General features: G+C 41.4%; 1 protein-coding gene across 1 annotated transcript; it reads left to right on the forward strand.

Moving 5' to 3' along the window:
- Positions 1–18,184: 18,184 nt before the first annotated feature.
- Tas2r1 (taste 2 receptor member 1) lies at positions 18,185–19,087 on the forward strand. Its single transcript, XM_013123932.1, has one exon. It carries the CDS (start codon positions 18,185–18,187, stop codon positions 19,085–19,087), a length of 903 nt encoding a protein of 300 aa, XP_012979386.1.
- The last annotated feature ends 1,784 nt before the right edge of the window (positions 19,088–20,871 follow it).

A 20,871-nucleotide genomic window follows, 5' to 3' on the forward strand; every position in this document is an offset into this window, starting at 1 on the left:
TATTTTTGTCTGTCACCCTTAATATAGTATTGTGTGGCTGTTAGGAATAAAGCCACCGCCACCACGAGTACCCTTTCATTTGTATTTCTGTAAGCATATTTTCATTTGTTTACAGATAAATAGCTAGAATGGAATTGCTGCATCACAGACAGGGTGGCATTCAACCTGGTCACAAGGTGACCGACTCTGTGCCCGAGAGGCTCTACCATTTCCTCTGAACAGTCGAGGAAGAGTTGTTCCCACTGTTCACGTCCACTGTGCACTTTTCACTCTTTAATTAACTTCTCTATGAACTCAGAGGCAACAGGATATAATTAATCCTTCCCCGGAGGGTGGCGTTTGCCACTTTTCTCAATCAAATTTATTAAATAGTCCATGATGGCCTGTTGCTTCATATGTTTCCCATCTTCGGACAGTGCCATTAGACCCTTGGTTTCCCTGGGTTTGTCCCTTAATTTTCTCTTTGTTTCTTTGTTGATTCACAGTATACTTTAATAGCTGATGGTGGAAGTTGTTTCCCTGAAATCTTTTTTTATTCAGAAGATTTCTGGTTATTCTCATTCATATAATAATGCAAGATGTTCACAGTTTCTAAAGATTTGGTTAGTTCAGCAACAATGGAAGAATAGATAATGAAGTCAAATTCATATTCTAGCCTTCTGAAAATTGTTGTCTATGAGATAATAATCAAAATCTACTTCGGAAAATGTTTTCTTCTTGACTCATAATAATGACATGTATTGGTAGAGTGCAATGTGATAATTCCATAAATGTATACTATGTGTTTTTCAAGTAAGGATAATTAGCACTTACATCTCATTGTTCCTTGTGTTTGGAACCTTAAGACTCTTTTAATTCTTCATAAACATATGAGAGGTGGGTGTGAGCTATGGTCACTGTGTTGTAGAATATTAGAGTCTGCTGCTTATGACTCACTGTAGCTTAGAACCCCTTGTCCACCACACTCCACTCCCTTCCAGCCTGCATAGTCTCTAGTGGTTAATAATCCACTACTAGTCTTCCCATCCCAGAAAGAATGGCTTTTATCCAAAAATCAAATATAACAAAGGGCAAGAATTCAGAGAGAAAAGAACTCATATTCTGGCATTGAGAGTAAAGATTAATGCTGCTACTATGGAGTACAGTTTTGGGGGTTTTCCTCAAAACACTGACAGTGTGTCTACAATGTACCCTAGCTACCCTACTTATAGGTAAATAGGCAAACAATTAAATTGGCATATCAAGTCATACCCATGCTCCCATATTTACTATAGCAGTATTCACAACAGTTAAAATATACAATCAGCTCAGTATTTACTAGTCAGTGAGTAAATGAGGAAAATGGTGTGTGTGTGTTTCTGTGTGTATCTGTGTATGTGTGTATTTCTCTGTGTATGTCTGTTCTGTGTGTATGTTTCTGTGTATGTATGTGTGTGTGTACGTGGTTTGTGTGTGTGTGTGTGTGTGTGTGTGTGTGTGTGTGTGTGTGTATGGGTAGAGGGGATGTTGCTCAGCCATGAAAAGAGTGAAATTCTTTAATTTCATTTTTAATGACTTTTCTCTCCAAATGATCACTTTCTATTCTGCATGGTTATGGACCCTGTTTTTTAAATTTGTTTTTAGTTTTGGGGACAGGGTAAACATGTGCACATAAATGTATTTTGCCTGCAGAAACAAGAGGTCTCTCTGGAGCTGAAGTTGCCTATGATTGTGAGTGCCTGAGATGGATGCTGGGGACTGAACTCTGGTCCTCTGGAAGAGCATATATGCTCTTCACCACTGAGCTATCAGTCTTGTGAGATGGATGGAACCGGAGGACATGACATTAAGTTTTAAAAAAGGCCAGATGTGGAAAGACAGATACCATCTATTCTCAGTCATATGCAAAAGCAGATTTCTTATGTCTTTAAAGGAAGCATTATTATTCCACTGAAAATTCAGGAAAGGTGTAAAAATTCCCTGTCTAGTTGGAGTTCAGAAGCCTTTTTAATTAAAGCCTCGGGCACCATGGGAATTCCTATGGAAAGTAATTTTAAAAGTCTATTTTGGGAGGTAAATTTACATTTCTTGTTAATCTACTGCAGATACGGCCATACTGTGCTCAGGACCAAATACATCCCACGTGCTGCCAGGCTCAGACATGAAGTCACCTTCAGAGGGTAAGAGTTTGTTCCCAAGTGATCATTGCCAAGGCCACTCTGCCTGCCACTCTCCCTTCCAATGTCAAAGGCACCTTACAGCCACTCGACTTGGCTTTAGGAGAGAATGGTTGTGACTCACTACAGAAAAGGACAGCATGTTTTAGGTATAGGGCACAAGTTCTTAGTTTGGAACCCATTTTTTAGAGATGTTAATTAAAAATCTAAGAAACTGAGGCTATACATGTAGATGACTGTCTTGGTTTTGGGGGAGGAAAGTGCAGTGTTTTTTTGCTTGTTTTCTGGGAGAAATTAAGCCAGAAAATCACAAATGTTAGGGTGAAACTGACTGTGCACCACTGCTGGGAATAGATGGTGGTGTAGCTACCGTGGACACCGGCAAACTAGGTCTGCTCAGAAAACTAAAAATGGGATTACCAAACCAGTGATTCCGCTTCAGGGTATTTACCCCCATAGAACTGGTGGCAGGGACAAATCTTCAAGGGTGACACAACCCGAGTTTCCATGGACAGATCAATGGGTAAAACAAATGTGGCCTATACACACGAGAACATATAACTGAGCCTAGAGAATGAAGGGAATTCTAATGTATATTACAATATGGTTGACGAAGAGCAGTGGCTCTCAAGCTGTGGATTTCCACCCCTTGGGGGATCAAATGACCATTTCGAAGGGGTCTCATATCAGATATTTACCTTACAATTCATAACAGCAGCAAAATTGCAGTTATGAAGTATCAAAAATGATTCTATGGTTGGGGGCCACCACAACATGAAGAACTGTATTAAAGGGTCACAACATTAGGAAGGAAAACCACTGGTCTAGAGCACACTTTGCTAAAACACACACACACAACAAAAAACAGTCACGAGAGAATAGATAAAACATGATGTGATTCTGCTCAAAAGCTATTTACAGCCTAATTCATAAAGAAAGAAGGTAAAACGGAGGGCTAGAATGGAGTATGGCAAGTTACTGTTTAGGGGTTTAGAGATTCAGTTTTCCAAGGGGAATAAGTTTCAGGGGGTCAGGTGAAAGCCTTGGGTGTGCTCTATGCTGTGAAACTGGTGATTAAAAAAATATTTAAAATGGCAGTCTTTCCATTATATATGTTTTGCCTTTACAAAAGCTAATTTGGGGCACCAAGAGAATCTAGCTAAGGGATAGAATACTTGCCTAGGATTCATTAAACCCAGTCCCTCCCCATCACTACCAAAAGGATATAAGAAGAGGGAGCAGAGGAGGGGGAAATTAAAAAGAAGGAAAAATTCAAAGCAAATTTTTAAAAGAAACCAAAATTCTAAAAACCGTTTAGGGTTGTGTTATTAGTTAGAGCTAACTGTGAAATAAATACTCTCAGATTGCATCAACACAGTGATGGACCTAAGCCATCACTTCTCACTCACTTCTAAGGTCCTTGTGGATTTGTTGGGGTTGGTGAGATGTTGAATCTGTTCCGTGGAATCACTTGGGAAACTACACCTTTCTACCCTGTACCCAATATGCTCTTTCTCTCTGGAAACTTCTCCAGTCAGGCGAGAAGGGAGGAGGTAGGCATAGTGTGCAGACAGTTTTTGTGGGTTGGAAGACCTTAGAGCATACACATCTCATATAGCCACATTCCATTGGCAGGCACTCCCTCACAGGGACATGCTACTGCAAGGCATGCTGGGAAGTGGTTCGGGAAGGCGAAAGACACCTTTGTAAGAACATGGAAATATCCAATCTCATTTCTTATGTGGTAATATATAGTTATATGAATATACACAAAATAATCTCAGTCAGTACATATTTTGATTGGCTGGCACGTGAAGCAAGAGCCACCTCTGAGGGTGCAGGGGGGAAATAAACAGCAGGACAGTTAGGGCTCCTTTGCTGCATTTAAGGTGACATTGATCCCAGAGCTCAGCACTAGATGGAATGGGAATGATATAGGAGGTTTGAGGGCTGGGTCACAGATGTGTGTCAGTGAATCTTAGGTTGGCATATGTACTGCGAAGTTTCTTTTATTCTCAAAATTCACATGGGAGCTAAGGGCAGGGCACCACTTCATCTGAATGGAACCACACCCACTCAAGTGTGATGAGATTTTCTACTGACATTGTATGTATAACTGAAAATTCAAGTTTGGGTTTAATTTTTCAAGAGATGAAATTTCTACGATGTTGGATATGTCCTCATCAAGCGTGCTTGCCTTGGCCTTGTGTGATGGTGTAAGTCTGTAATCCCTACACTTACAATGCAGAAGAAGCAGGAGAATTGCCACAGACTAGAGGCCAACCCTCTCTTCCAAGTGCCTAGAGGTTGACCTAGTCTTGCAAGTGACTTCTTGTCAGTGTAGAATCTTGAATATTTGATGTCCCTACATCACTGTGAAATTATGTCATAAATCCTCCCTTCTAGAACCCCAGTCCTGGTTGCTCTCTATAGTGGTACACATTTAATAATTATTGAGCCCATTATTTAAAATGTAGCTTTTTATACAGAGTTATAGTAAGAACCAGCTCAATGGTACAGTTTCAAAGCTGGTTACTTGGCTTCTCCCCAGGTCTGATATGACTTATGGAGAGATATGACATGATTATGACACATAATAAACCTAGGCCTCTATAGAGGATTGGATAGCACTGTAATGGACCCATCTACCCTTCACAATCAGTGTGCATGATCTTAACATTGTGACATTTATTTTCTTTTCTCGTATTGTCACTTGTTTTTGCTCTCCATTTTAGGGTACAAATGAAGATTTTAATGCTTTATCTTTGAGACTTTCACACAGGCATATGATTTGATTGTATCTACCCCTTGCATTTCTCCTTTCCAACTCACCTCATACTTCCCCCAATAAATAGATGAGTTCCAGGTCCCATCTCTTACTGTGGAGCTATTGGCAGTGGATTGCTTCTAGAGAAGGGAGAGCCATCTCCATTCTGAGACAATGGCCACTGGTAGTTTCCCCTAGCTCTAGTGGATGGTTCCGCACCCTTGAATCTGGTCAGCACTAACTAGACTTAGTGGATTATTAAAAAAAAGATAGGTGCTATTTTTAATAACTCCTTAACAAGGAAAACAAAGTTTCCTTTGGAGAAGGTAGCCGTGAATGAGTCCTGTAACTATATTTGATTACAATTCTTGAGCAATGCTAGCATAGCTTCTCTTCTATCATGTTAGAAAACACAAACTCTACTCTCGTTTTACTATTTTTACATATCAAGCAAAATATCCTTCTTGGACATCACTAACTGTCCTTTGTTTATTATTAGAAATGTTATTTTCTTGTACAGCATTTCTAAGAGCAATCACAAACTCTGCAATTATCTCCATTTGGGTAGTAAATAACTTGTAGTTAGGCATTTGTAACCACATATTTACATGAAGGCTACTATACTTGATTTTAATAGATACCTGCAATTGTTAGAATTCTTACTTCAGGTAAGGAACAACTTTTTATTATTTTTATTGCTGCCTTCTAAAACATCTTTAGAAAAATCGGGAATATTACCCGTAACTGCAATAAAATTTTCTGTTGTTATAAGACATTGACAAGAGTAGACGTAGTTTGCATATTTTGGCCTCTTAAAAAACAAATGGAAAACAAATGCAAATGCAAATGCAACTCAGTGTTCAACACACTTTTGCATGGTACAGAGCCACTTCCTGGATCATGCAGCCATATTTATGTTTCATTAAAACTCCATATTTGAGGCAGAGCTTGCCCTGGGATATGTTGCTGCTGACCCTTGGGTGAATTAAAAAAATGTGAGAAAACGGAGGGTGCTAAAGTTATATTCCAGAGAGGAGCAGGAAAAGCCATATCTCAGAAGGCATTGTGGGAAAAGGAGATGTGGTCAGGATCTTCCTGAGAAATTACATGGACATAATGCAATTAGAGTCAGAAAATGTAGCATTAATCTGTGGCAGATACTTCCAGCTCTTGTGCAACGCTATAGTTTTCTACACAGCATTTTTATGTTTTGGCCAAATGCTGGGAGGTGACCTTTTAAAGATGCAGTGACTGGTGCTCTGCTCTGTGAATAGATATGATGCCCTTCCAGTCGCCCTGCTAATTCCACACATTATTGGGGACACAACAACTTTATGCTTGGCATTTGAAAGGGTCCAACAAATATTTTCTCAATGGACAAACAAAAGCGTTGCCCCAAAAGTTATAGCTGCTCTTAGTAGCATAGCAATTCCTACACTGCATGTTTCTAACGCCAATGCTTAGCATTAAGCACGTGTTTCTAGCTTCACTTTAGCAATGAGAAATTGGGGCCTTTAGGTCAGACTCACTGTAAGAACCACCAAATAAAGAATGTTAGAACATATAACAATGAGCAGCTGGGAGAAAGCTTTGCAGAGAAGACTGGAGACCAGTGCCTTTGAGGTTTCCTAGTTGCTGACTCTGCTTCCTGCACAAAAGCATGTGACTTTGAGAGAGTTGAATTTGGCTTGAGGTCCAAATGCTTCAATGATGTCACTGGTCACTGATACTTATCTGTATCATAGTATAAGTTGCCAATAAAAGAATGACAGCATTTGATGTTTCCATTTTGAAAAGACGCTGCATGTTTTGGACCTTGCTGTATTTTCCCCCTAGTATTAATTAATGAGGGGTCCCTGAAAGCCTAGCCTGAGTATGTGGCTGCTACTTGGGACTGCTGTTTCATGGTCCTGTAATTTAGATGCCTTGGCTCAGCACATAGAGATTGTCACCTGACTTCATGGAAATCATGTATGCACTCATCATCTTCTTGCCGAGCTTCAGGCCGCATAAGATGAAACGGGGACATCACAGATCATTGATGGCACAGCTCTGTTAGAGTATTGGAAAGATGAACCATGCATAGAAACCGACTCCTTCAATTGGCTTTTAGAGTATTCAGAAGCTGAAATTTGGCCTTAGCACCAATTCCCAACACTCTAGGTCAACAGGAAGAAAGTGGGGTGCACCAGAGCTAAGTGTGCATCGTCGCAGTTGCTTCTCGCTGTTGCTTCTTGGCCTCTTCCCAGCGCACTTCAATCTACTGTGTACCCGTGACTGCATTTGCTTTCTCTGCTTTAGATCAAAGAGAGACGCGCTTCAGACTTATCTGACAATTACTTTTGAAATAGATCGGAGCTCATCCTGTTTTTATGGCCCAAAGTATTTATTTCACAGTTGTGTGAGGAGGAAGTAAGTTTTATGAATCTCTGCGTTAAATCACAGCTTGGAAGTAGAGCGCACTAAACGTAGCCATAGTCGCACGCTTGCTGCGACCTGCGCGCTTGCTGGTTGATGTTGTGAACCTCCACACCGTCATCACCAGGATCTCTTATCGCCTGAAGTGTGCTTTATGCAGGGAGAAAAACACATTTAAAAAGTAGCATTGTCTTGTCCTCTGATTGGACTTGAGACCTGGTCCATGGGAGGGAATTCAGAACAGATACTGAAAACCTGCCAAATACAAGCAACTGTGGCTATGAAAGCCTTAGACCTTAGGGGAGAATTCACTACTTTGTTTAGCTAAGTTGACAAGACACCAAGCTGATTTCCTAAATATTTGTGCTTATATCTGCACACAAATGCTACGTACTCCCAGCTTTAATGGTTTACTTTGCAATTACAGAGGAGAATGCAGAGACACCTCATGACTGAGTATCCAAAGAGCTTGAACTACGTAACAACTGAGAGCACATTACTAAACAAGGCATTTATACCACTGTCTCTAATGTTCATGGATCATCATGGAGGCGGAAGGGGCAGAGAGAAAGTCAGAGGCAGAAGACAGGGAGAAAGGATATGAAGAAAACTTAGTCCTGCCCCACCTGCACCCTCAATAGAATCATCAACTGTGGAGAGCTACACCTCAGCATCCTTATCACAAATGTACCCTCTAACTGATGGATTTTAGGGAGGACTAGTCATAATTTTGGTCATAAACCCACTGAGGAGCCCACAGGCTCCAATAAATAGGTGTCACCCACTGCTCTCACATGGGGACCTGGTCAAACTTAAGTGGCTTCAAAATGAAACCAGAAGTCCTGAATCTTGGAAGGTGACTGATATAGATGGGGGAGGAGGTTGGTAGTCATGGGGGGTGTGATAGGAGCCAGTGGGAGAGAGTATAATCAACAATACCTTATATATGTTATGAAATTGTCAAAGATCAAAATCAATGAAATGAGAGAACATAAAAGCTTGTGAATGAGGGAAAGGAGCACGTGGTGAGGAGGAGGGGTGCAGCAGGGGTGCAGACAGTGAGGTGAGAATGGCTGTTACTGTTACAAAGGTACATTTGTTCCTCATTGAGCTTGGTTTTCTTTTGTTTTTCATAATATTTTTACTGATCATTTGGGAATTTTACATCATGAACCCCAAGCACCCTTACCTTCCAGTCCTCCAAGATGCCCCACCCTCTGACCTCCCCCTTATGTAAAAAAGAGAAGAAAAACAACAATAGCAAGAAGCCAAGTGCAATTTGTGTTCCCATATACTCAGCGGAGTGTGGTCACACTCCCAGTGCCCAGCCCCTTAAGGAAAACCTAGTCATGTGCCATCAGTTGTGGAAAGCTACACTTCAACATCCTTATCACAAGTTTTAAGAGTTCTCTTCGGTGGTTTACTGTCTAGACTGTTACTTTTGGGGAGGGAAGGGTTGTCACAGGAACCTTCTTGTCCCTTTCTCAGCTGTGAGCCATCGATACTGTGGCAAAAGTGGCTTCCTTGCCCTTTACAATCAGTGAGAGCATGGGTCATGGACTTACACGTGGTTCCTGGAGACAGCACAGACCACAGACATCCACAGCAGACTGCATTTTATGTGTAAGAGGTAGTCAAAGAACAAATTCAATAAGCGTTTCTAAAGACTGTCAGAGCACACACTTAGTATTGTCTATTTGACCAAATCAAGACAATATTCAGACTTACAATAATTGAGAAGTAGAATGTCATGACATGACACACCCATGTTGTACAAATGTCTAGCACATCAAGCAAAAGGTCCTAATGACTACAGAAGAGTGTAATTATCCCCCCTCTCTAATGTTATTGTAGTTTATCATATCTTGGGCCACTGTCACTCATGGCCTTGATCACCACTGCTGTGAGCTCCTGGACTTTCTCCCGTTCTGAGACAGGCCTCCAGACTCAACAGAATTCCGTGTTCTAGAATCCCTGTATATGAACACCCCAAACACAGTACAGAGTATCTCCCGTCACTTCTAGACTTCCAGTTTCTTTCCCATCAAGTAAAGAGTTGGAACGATTTCCCACTCCTCTCCTTCACAGATCTGACATGATGTGGTCCTCTGTTAAATTTACTGTATTGAATTCGAAAGGCCAGATCTATGGCTTTTCATTTCTTCTGAATCAGTGAGATTCACTCTATATCTTGGTCACAGATTTTCTCACTCCCCATCTACCTCAAATGTACACAAGTGGTGTCCGGGTCTTTTTCCTGTTTTAATAACAGAACTCCAAATATCAGGTAATTTTAAAGAAAATTTATTGAGCTCATTACTTTGAAGCTTGAAGTCAAAATTGGATGACTACATCTGACAGAAACCTAGTGCTATGACCTAGCAGAGAATCAGAAGGGTAAATAGGGAATAAGGAAGAGGGCCTGGGCTGGCTTGGAGCCACCATCTCCCCCCTTAGGAAAGGCATTAGTCCTTCTCAATAGCCTATGTACTTCTGTATATACCCACATCTCTACATATTGTTGCAGGGAGAACTGGATTTCAACCTGAGCTTTATAGGGACAACTGCGTTCAAACCAATGCAAGTAGTAGATAAAATAGTATTTTACAACCCAAGAAAACCCACAAAGTTTAGACAGTACTAATATCATACCAGAAGTGCCTTTCAAAAGTTGAAAAACTTAATGTTGTTCATTATTGGCCATGCAGGGCCTCTTCTAGAACATTTCTGTAGCTGACCACAAGTGTATGAGTGTTTCTCAAGGTCACTCAAAAGTCACTCCAGCCACAAAACTCATCCCTCAGCTCTGGAGAAACAAAGCAAGGTGTAGCTATCTGGGTCTTCCAGGGGTTGACAAAAATAGTGGAAGGCTGCTTCAAGCAGCCAGGAAGCAAGACTCATAGAGACTTCAGTGAATAGAACCCTGGATCCTGGTCCTGTCATGTCACTGCCTCTTCTGAGCAGGATTCCCATCTCTGCGAAACAAGGAAATACAATCTAGAACAAAAGAAATTTGACCAGGACAAGAACGATGCTGTGAGTTTCAAGACAATAGACACAAGATCATCTTGAACCATATGTTCAGTCCAACAGTTCCAATCAACATATGTACAGATGTGTATTAAAATATATTTAACCATGTATCTTCTAGGTAAAGAAACCCAGTAAATGCCAAGGGTATTATTTTTGGTGGGGAATGAATTAAATCTTGGATACCCATATGGTAACCTTATGCTTTATAAATTTCTTGTAGCGTGATACAGTCTGAGATGCCAGAGTGAGTATGTGATGGCGAAGAAATAAGTGAGTGGATAAAGACCCCCAAAAGTTCTGTATTTCCTCATTTTAAAATAATTATTCTAGTAATTTATTAAAGAAACCTCCAAGTTCAGTGACCGGAGCACTCAGTTCTAATTTAGAGATCACAGGTTTGAGCCCTTACTTCACTAAATGGTTGACATTAGGCAGATAACTTTTCTGACTCAAGTTCTTAAATGTGACACATGGAAGAGACACCATTACTTTTCCATATAGCCCAAAGCTGCTATAGTATACCGTACTCAGCAAAAACCCACCCCAGACTCAACTTAGTAACAACTGCTAATTTATGAGTTCACTTAAATTTCAAGGCCAGTATTAAATAAGGGGCTGGCCTAAGGTAAAACCTGAGCAAACCCCAGTCTTGAGTTCTAATTTTTTTTAACTGGGAGGTGAACTCATACAGGGCCATGTCACTGTCTCATAGTGGCAGGATCTCCAGTAAAGAGAGGGGTGTCTGGATCTATACTTTTAGGATTAATTCAGATAGCCAATTTGGGCCTCGTGTTGATCCCTGAATGGATGTTCCTGAACATGTGAGTGATATGTTAAGTGTCCCACATGGTGAATTCAGAAGTGGAACTGGTACCCCAAAAGGTCTATAGACAAGAGTATAAGTAGAGGGGTCCATCATTGATGGGTGTTCCTGAGCCTGGTGATGAGGCGGTCAGACTGCATTGTCCTTCCTGAAAATGTTACTGTTGGCATGGCTGAGGGCAATTCCCAAATCTCTCTGCTCCTCAGTTTAATTCTACCTAAAGCAGAGAGAATATTGATTTCATCGAGTTGTCAGAAGGGCAAACAGATGCTATTTTTCTGTTGCTTTGCATTTTGAACACTAGACAAATTATAAGTATTATGCCTTGTCCTTAAAGCCTGTGATCCTAGATGTTTTCGCTGTGTGTCTTTCCCATCTTCTGAGTAACAGATTTTTCCCATGCAATTTACATTGTTCTGACACAGATATAAATTATAAATATTAATAGTTTTTGTTAAGTACAGCAAAACATGAATAATTGAATTTACCAAATTCAACACCAATAAAAATCTTCAGATCAACCTTCCTTATGAATAAAGGAACAAATATTTTAAATGGAAGAGCAAATAGCCCCAGCCATGGGTTCCTGACTGCTAAGATTTCTGATAGGCATGCAAGTACTATTTCATTGGGGCTTCCTTCTAGAGGGCTGGCAGGAGAGGGGGCAATCAGTCTTCTGAATTCACAAAAGCATTTTGTTGCTCAGATTTCCATTCGGCAGTCTCTTCCCTATAAAGTCTTAATTCTGCCTCATGACTAATGACCATCTTCACACTGGCAATTCTGAAAGCGTTTTTCCAATCCTGTGCCTCTACAAACACCAAACTCACTATTCAGTACTTAGTGACCTTGCTAACCAGATAGAAATTTCCGGTGGATCATGTCCACAATGGATTTCTTGATTTTTAACTCTCCTCTACTCTTCCCCATCTTAACGAGCAGGACCAGTGTTCGTGCCAGTGACCCAGAAGTAATTGTTGATTTCTCTTGTTTCCTCCTTCTTCCTGTCAATGCCAAATGAAATTCCTGTTGCTTTTAGCTTCAGAATAATCTCCAATCTGTCTACTTCTTCCTTTTAGTCAGTCGCAATCTCATTTAAGCCAATAATAGCCCGTGCTGAATGCTGCAGCCATCAGGCCTTTCTGCTTCATTTGTCCTCCTCACTTCTATGTACTTTCTTCAAAATGAATGGCTTTTCTTTTCCTCCTCCTCTTTCTCCTTCCATTTTTAATTTTAATATTATTCCTATTCTTCTAGACTGGTCACATTACCTAGCCCTTACTGGCTGAGAACTTTTTATGTAAATCAAGCTGGCCTTCAGCTCATTATAGCCTCCACTTCCCCTGTCCTAGGATTAATGGAAGAAACCACAGCACTGCAGTAAATGCTTTAGAACATAGGTCTTCCTGTACAGCATATACTTTCAATCAAATGAGCTCTATACATTCAAGTTGAACTCTAGTTGCTTCTGTGTCCTAAGTTCTTGATTATCTATCCATGTCCACCCAAAGGAGTGTCCCCTTCTTGGGTCCTTTCTCTTGTCTGTGCTGCTCTAGCAAAGCAATGGTTGGAACTTTGGTTTCTTGATGGCTCCATGGTCTTTTATGTTAGGAATAGGAGGCATTTTATCTCCGCTCTCTCTAACTGGAATGTTCTTCCCTAGGTCTCCCATCTCCATCTCTATCATCTTCCTGTAGGAGGCCGCCTCCCTGACCACATGTGCTAACATATGTTTCTTTCTACATTACCTGGAGCCCATAGCTACTTTTCACATTTTTATTCTCATCTTTCCCCTCCGCAATGCAATTTCCAAGATGTAGGAGACTTTAATTTTGTTCATCACTCCCTATTCTATGCTTAAAGTTGTGTCTTTCTCCCATACACATCGTGGCCATGCACTGAGGTATAGGAAAAAAGAAGACGGAAGGAAAGAAACAGGGAAGAAGAGGGGGAGGGAAGAAGACAGTGAGTAAAGGAAGGAGACAGGACGGGAGGCATGGAGGGAAACAGCAACGGTGATCTGTCCACAGAGGAACCTGAGACACAGGTGAAGATGATAGTGTGAGGATTTGCGACTCTTCTCTTCCCACAGGGCTGCGTGTCTAGGAGATTCTTGTCTGTAAAGACTTTGAGTGTTGTACATGGAAGACATACAATCAGTGTATCCTATTTCTCCATAATTCCGTTTGCTACAGTGTGAATAAACTTCAGAGTACTGAACAGAGTAGGGGCAGCAAAAAGCACATTAAGGGGATAAATGCAAGAGAAGGGACACGTATTTGAAAGTGATCCGAATACTAAAGACAACAATTTTAGTTCCAAAGATCAACTGCACGTGCAAGCGGGGAGATGAAAATGACGGGATTTTAAAGAATCATTAGCCTGAAAGAGCCTGGTGGTTTTCAACTGCCATGGTGTGAATTTTAAGTGGAATACATCCCATGTCAGCTTCATACGGTTGAGCTATAGTCCAGGAAGATTCAGAAAGGGTACCTGCTTTGCACCACCAAGGATCCATTTTCTTCTTATTTGAAAGATCTTATTAAACATACAAGAATGTTGACACATGCACGTGTTTCCAGAAGTGAGAATTGTTCCCTTGATAATGAAGTGTGAAGTGCTCCCCTTCCCTGGAGGAAGGGCATCGAACTGTTTCTCCCTTTCCACTTTCATGATGACTCTATCAAAGTAAATGTCTGCGTGCAGCTGGAAAGCAGAGAGATGGGCGCTGCTGCAGGTACCTGCTGAAAAGCCTGCCTCAATCTAGCCGCATGTGAAAAAAGACCACGCTTATCCAGCCGCTAAACGATTTGAATATAAATAAGCAACTTTTTCCGCCTGTCAGTTCCCTCAAGAATATTTAGGGCTGTCTCCTTTAATGAGTGCTCATTACAGATGAGTGCGAGTGAACACATTTAATCAGGGTAATACGGGGTAATGATCATGTGAATTTCTCCACACCGGGTCCTGTTCCATCTGTTCCAAGCCATTTGTCCATGTAAAACTGTCAACGTTTTGAGCCACTGACTGACAGGTGAGGTTGGACGTGTATGGTTTTCATCTCAGCGCCAGGAACTCTCTGATGTGTTCTTTGCACTAAAAGAAACCTCCTGAAAGACCCAAGGGGGCTCTTTTCAGGAGCTGCTTTTTAAAAATTTGTTTCATTGATCATTAAAATATTTAGCTCACTCTTACCTATGAAAACAATGCAGCCGATATCCATGGGTATCTTGATTGACACAGTAGTCTCCTAGGAGAGACTGAAATACCTGACCTTGTAGGCCTTTTCTGATAGGCAGCTCTCTGGTGATGAATGGGTCATTCAAATAGCAATCCCACAGTTTCTACCTGCCATTCACAGACACTCTTATTCTACCATCCCACGGTGTAAAGTATTTCCCTTCAATCAAACTTTGTAATGAGTGCTATACATTGAAGTTGAAGCAGCAAAAGCAAAGCCCTAGGATAAGACTCAAGTACCACCAATAAAATAAGATGTACTTTGAGGTCATGGTAAAGTGTTTGCCTTGCAAGTGTGAGGACCTGAATTCAATCCCCCAGAACCCAGGTAAATAAAGTTAGGTATGGTGGCAAATGCTCCCATTACCAGAGAGGTGGGGCCAGGCAGGTCTCTGGGGGCACACGAGAGAGCCAGCCTAGCAGAATCTATGTGTTTTATTCCATCAAGAGACCCTGTTTTAAAAAAATAAGGTTGCTGTGATCCTGAGAAGGTTGACCTCTGATTTCCATACAAACATGCACACATATGAACCTGTGCATGTGTGTGCACTCATGTGTGCACACACACACACCCCTTGTACCTACATACATATGCACCTGCACACATATACACATATACACTTTTATACACATACTCCTGCACATGCATGTGCATCTGCATACACATGCACATCTGTACATACATGAGCTCACAGATATAACAGAGAAGACATGGCTGTCTCAGACAAGCTGATGATATACTTTGTCCTGGGGTGAGATGCTTTTGACAGTCATGCTTGTTGAACAGAGAATGACAAACAGTGTAATAAAACTGTAGTTTAAGCCTCAGAATTGTGTTTTTACTCTACTGTCTCTGTTTCTCAGGCTGGTTCTAACAAGGTACAATGAACTATCTGAAAATCCAGTGGCTTCGACAGCAAGAGACAAATAGGGTAGGACAAGGTTGAGCCTTTGGAAGACTGAGTATCCCCTTTTTGGTTTTTCCTTCAGTGCTGATAGGTTACACTGTTGTTCTCGACTCAAACCTTCCATCTCTCTTCTCACTTGTGTGTCATGTGCTTTAGTGACCCAGTTTTCAATAGTGAACCCCGTGACCCAGACTGGAGGCATACCAGAGACTGACTAATGCTTTAAATGTCACTGCAATGCTAAAACAGACAAAGTGTTCTGTAGTATTGTACACCTGCTGTTCAGGAAGCCAGAGTTAGAAACAACCCTTGCAGAGTGACTTGTGTCTCTCCCTCTGCTATATAGTATGGTTCCACTTCACAAACCAAGAAATGAATGAATGAATGAATGAATGAATGAGTGCTGAGCATCATGGTGCATAGGACAGATGGGTCCTTCTTGCAATTGATGTGCCAGGTACAGTGTCAGAAAGCTTGAGTGAGAGAATGAGGAAGACCAGGTAATGGGTTTTTTTCAGAGATCTCGACTTCACCATTCCATAGGTGGACACTCCTGCATTTTCTGCTTTCCTGGATTTCAATATACAAAGTAAAAGTGATCTGCATTTAGGGTACTTCCTTTCAATCGAGGAAGAAGAACGAGTCTTGTGCCATCATTTTGCCCTATTTTGGTTCTGTGTGATGGTGTCCACTCCCAGACTGGCTCCCTTGACTGCTGCTGGAGGGCTTTCCTGTGGGTTCTCTCCATCTCACTGAGGATGAGGCAACCCTGAGTGTCCCTGTTCAAAACCCACAGAGCAGTTGTGTCACAAGGAGAGTGACTGTCATTACTGTTGTTCACCCTTCCTCTTCTAGTTCTCTGTAAATAGGATTCTGATGCCTTTCTGGTGCTGTAGGGTGAAGGAGCACATATACAGAACGACTAATGCCTTGTTGCAGGGTCTGGCGAGCCAACTGGGAAGTTTCAATTTTTCCAATGTTTGTAAACTGTCCTCACTTTTCAGTCTGCTGGTGACTTGTCTAAAGAACTTCACTTTTATGTCACATTAAACACAAGGTCACCTACTGTGCCTTTAGTATTATGACTTACGGTTTCCATCACTGTGAAGAGACATCATGACCACAGAAACTCTTATAAAGGAAAACATTCAACTGGGGCTGGTTTACAGTTCAGAGGTTTAGTCCATTATCATTATGGCAGGAACCAAGATGGCATGAAGGCAGACACGATGCTGGAGAAAGAGCTGAGAGTCCTACATCTGGATCCATAGCGGGAAGAAGAGAGAGAGCCACTGGGGGCTGGCTGAGTTTTTGAAATCTCAAAGCTCATGACCAGTGACACACTTCCTCCAGTAAGGCCACACCTAGTCCACATGTCCTAATCCTTTCAAATAATTCCACTCCCTACGAGCCTATGGGGGAGCATTTCCATTCAAAAACGAATGAAAACTGGACAGAAACTGCATTGTCCTTGATTTTGTTGGGACAATGGTTCTCAAAGAGGGTGATTTTGTCACCAGAGCCATTTGGTAATGTGGGGAGATGGTTTTGATTGTCACAAGCTGGAGACATGATGTGTGGGTAGCATCTGATAGGTAGTCAGGTCTGGGATAGTCATCCTACACTGATTGCACAGGACTCCCCTCCACCCACCAAATAAAGCAATTTTCCATTTCAAAATGTCAATATAGTTGAGGAAGAAACAAATACGGTTTAGCTCAACATGTGGCACATTATTAACAGTGAAATGCTAACTTGTTTCTCTCTAATCTGTGAGACAATCCCAGCAACACATGAATCATGTACTATTTCAGCTTTACTTGCTCCTATACTCCCAGATGTTGTATGGTTTTCACTGTTCTGGAAGAAAAACAGAGCATAGCTTTCAAGCCCCAGATTACCAGCAGATGGTGGCTAGTGAGTGGGTGCCTTCATTTTGTTATGCACAATCTTCCTTAGAATTTGCCCAGTGTCTGTGCATATGTGTAAACTGTATTACTGATCATTGTGTGTTGCGTGCTAATGTTGGGGGTGCTCATTTGTGTGGAAACCAGAGTTCAACCATTAGCCTTACTCCTCAAAGACACGGTTCACCTTGGTTTTATAAGACTTGGGTAGGTTCAGCTCAAGCGGTTCTGTTGGGAGAGCATTAGACTGATTTTGCCAGGTGGACTGACCAGCAAACCCAGATATCTGCCTGTTTTCTGCTTCCCTGATACTTGAAGGCAGGTAAGTATGTTACTGCCACAGCAGACTTTCCTGAAAACTCTGGCTTCTGGGGGATGGAACTTAGGTCCCCATGTTTGCACAGCGGGCACTTTACCAATGGAGCCATCTTCCTAGCACCTTAGCCTTGTCTTGTCATGTGTGGTTTATTATTTAACCACATACGAGGTGGTCCTGAGTAGCTGATTTTGCAGACTGGAGAACTGATCTTACTTACATTCCTACACCTATATCATCACTATGACAGAAGTGATTTGTTTTTTATGGTACTTGAGGATGCTTCATTAACATTAAGTAGAATCATAAGGAAGGAACTCCTCACTAACCAAGGTGTCTGGTTGCCCCATTTGTGTGTGTAACTTTGAAACCTAAGCAGACCTGAAAAATGCAAAACCTATCAGTAAGACACAATTTGTTTCTACAGTATCTCTTTCTCATTTGACTGTCTTTGAGTTGAGAAGGAAACAGTATGAACAAATGAGTTCCACGTTCCTCTTCCATTGCCTTCCTGGTTAGCATCATCTCCAAAGGGCTCTGGTCTATTTGAAAGAAAGCAGAGACTGTACAAAACTCTTCACATCATTTAAAGAAGCCATTAGTTTTCCTCTTTAAAATGCTGCAAGGTCATATGTTTTTCCTCTTTCTGGTCGAGGTGGTGCAGTTCACAGGGGTCCTGGCAAATGGCTTCATTATGGTTGTCAATGCCATTGACTTGATCACTCGGAGGAAAATGGCCCCGTTGGATCTGCTTCTTTCTTGCCTGGCAACTTCTCGGATCATTCTGCTGACGTGTGTCTTTTTTGGACAACTGGCTGTATTCTGCTTGATGAAATACTCTTTATTTACTGACTGCGTTGTCTTTGTCCTCTTTATAAATGAATTGAGTCTTTGGTTAGCCACATGGCTCAGTGTTTTCTATTGTGCTAAGATTGCTACCATCTCTCATCCATTCTTCTTGTGGCTGAAGATGAGGATATCTAGGTTGGTACCATGGCTGATACTGGGGTCTGTTTTCCATGCAGCTACTATTGCTCTGATTCATGGCAGAGAGACCGCAATGATTCCCAAACAAGTCTTTAAACACATTTTTTCTGAAAATGCAACTCAGGTCAGACAGATTCATGTCATGCCACTCTCTGTCTTTATCTTAGGGGTCACGCTGCCATCATTCATCTTCATTGTTGCTGTTCTGCTCTTGATATTTTCCCTGTGTAACCATTGCTGGCAGATGAGAAATATGGAGGGCACCAGGGAACCTAGCAGACATGGCCACATAGGTGCAATGCTGTCCATCCTATCGTTCTTCATCCTCTATTTCTCCCACTACCTGGTGGCTATTGTGGTCTTTGCTCATGGCTTACCGTTAGGAAATGTGAACTTTCTATTCTGCACTTTGGTAGTTGGAATATACCCCTCATTACACTCTGTCATCTTAATTTTAGGAAATCCTAAACTGAAACAGAATGCAAAAACATTCATTGTCCATTGCAAGTGTTGTCATTGTGTGAGAGCTTAGATCACTTTAAGGTTACTCAGTGACTTGCCACTGCCTGCAGCCCATCACTCAGCCAACAAAGCATCCTGCTCATAAGTGTATATAATATCATACTAATTATCCACTCTGACTTACTACTAGCTTTGTTAAAAATTAACTAGATTTTCAAATTGCGACCATCCTTCACTCAGTCTTCTAGTGGCTGAAGATAAGGATAACCAGGTTGGTATCATGGCTGATCCTGGGGTCTGTGCTCTATGTAACTATTATTGCTGCTGTACATAGAGTTAATTGATTATCAAAGCACAGCATGTGTTGGTGGATGACATTAAGGTCTGTATCCCAGTTCTGATATGGAAGCCTCATCTTGAAAGGTGATGTCATGGAGACACCATGTCAAATGAAGCAAGGGCCTTTCTGTATTAATTTTTTCAGTGCATATGAATCTGTAATTTTTCTCAAAGTGAAAATTTTAAAGAAGAAAAGCACAAGCTTGGACTACAATGCCAGAAGAACAGAATGCTAACATCCTATGTTGGTTGCCTAAACTCAGACACTGTCCCAGACTTGAATGAGTTGACTGGGTATTTCTTGATTACAAGAATATCTTTCCTGTTTTGTGTTTTGGAGTCACAGAAAGTAAAGCCACCTTTCTTCTTCTGGCCAGAAAGGAAGCTGTTGACAGCCAGGCCTTCCCAGTCCTTGGGAGCATGTTCACCTCCTCCAAGGGCAGAAAACATAGTGACACATGCCATTGACTGATGGGAAGACCTGGTGACACATCCCATTGACTGACAAGAAGGCTGATAGGCAGAGGAGGAATAGATGGACTTTTGAGGTAGAAGAGAATGGAGATGAGGAGGAGTTAGAGGAAGGAGCTTTCATTTCCTGTAATTGTACATGTTCAACAGACAATGGCTTGCAAAGTATTTTCATTTGCATTTGTGCACTCAACCTGGGGATCCTTTTGACTGATAGTAACAGTTTGATGTTCCCACATCACATGTCTTCCAAATGAAGCAACATCAGTAGGTGTGGGTGGGGCTCATGGTGACTCCATCTGCTTGAGTCATAGATACATTTTCTGTGAGGAAGATGACTTTGGCAACTGTGTGTGTGTGTGTGTTTGTGTGTGTGTGTGTGTGTGTGTGTGTGTGTGTACCAAAGTAACATGGTATTATGTATTTTCATACATGTTAATAGAGTAATTAATCAATCTGCTCCAATACGCTCCTTTGTTTACCCCTTTGTTTCCCTTCAATTTTTATGTCCTGTTTATTTCAATCTAGTTTCTATATATGAGAGAAAATGTGACATTTTGTGTTTCTGAGTTTGTTTTGGCTAACACAGTGATCTGTAGTTCTAGCCAATCACCTGTCATTTACTCTTCTTGATGGTCTCACGAACACTAGACTGTGTGAATTGCATTTATACCACATTCCCTTTGCCCACTGTCAATTGGTTCTTAGCTCTTGTGAACAGTTGTACTCAGACCCCAGATTCTGACTGTATTACAACAACTCCTGCTATACTAATGCTAGTTTTAATAAGATGACTTTTAAGATACGACTGTGATGCTAATAATAGCAAGAGGTATGAGAAATCAATAGAATAGTAATTAAGCATTCTGAAAATATTTCACTGTCTACTTTTCTCCCAAACTCTCCTCTGATTATTTTGTTTCTGGCATCATAGAGGAAACTATTGCTCAAATTTAGAAATGAAACCTTCACTGGCTTTATGCCTCAGAAGGCTTTTTGTCTAATTTGCCAGTCCCCCACACTGTCTATCCTTTACTTGCCTCA

Source organism: Mesocricetus auratus, unplaced genomic scaffold (genome assembly GCF_017639785.1).
Source record: "Mesocricetus auratus isolate SY011 unplaced genomic scaffold, BCM_Maur_2.0 Super-Scaffold_100015, whole genome shotgun sequence".
NCBI classification, from domain to species: Eukaryota; Metazoa; Chordata; class Mammalia; order Rodentia; family Cricetidae; genus Mesocricetus; species Mesocricetus auratus.

Excerpts from the sequence above, each read along its gene's own strand:
- Tas2r1 (XM_013123932.1), top strand. The coding sequence starts at position 18,185 with ATGCTGCAAGGTCATATGTTTTTCCTCTTTCTGGTCGAGGTGGTGCAG.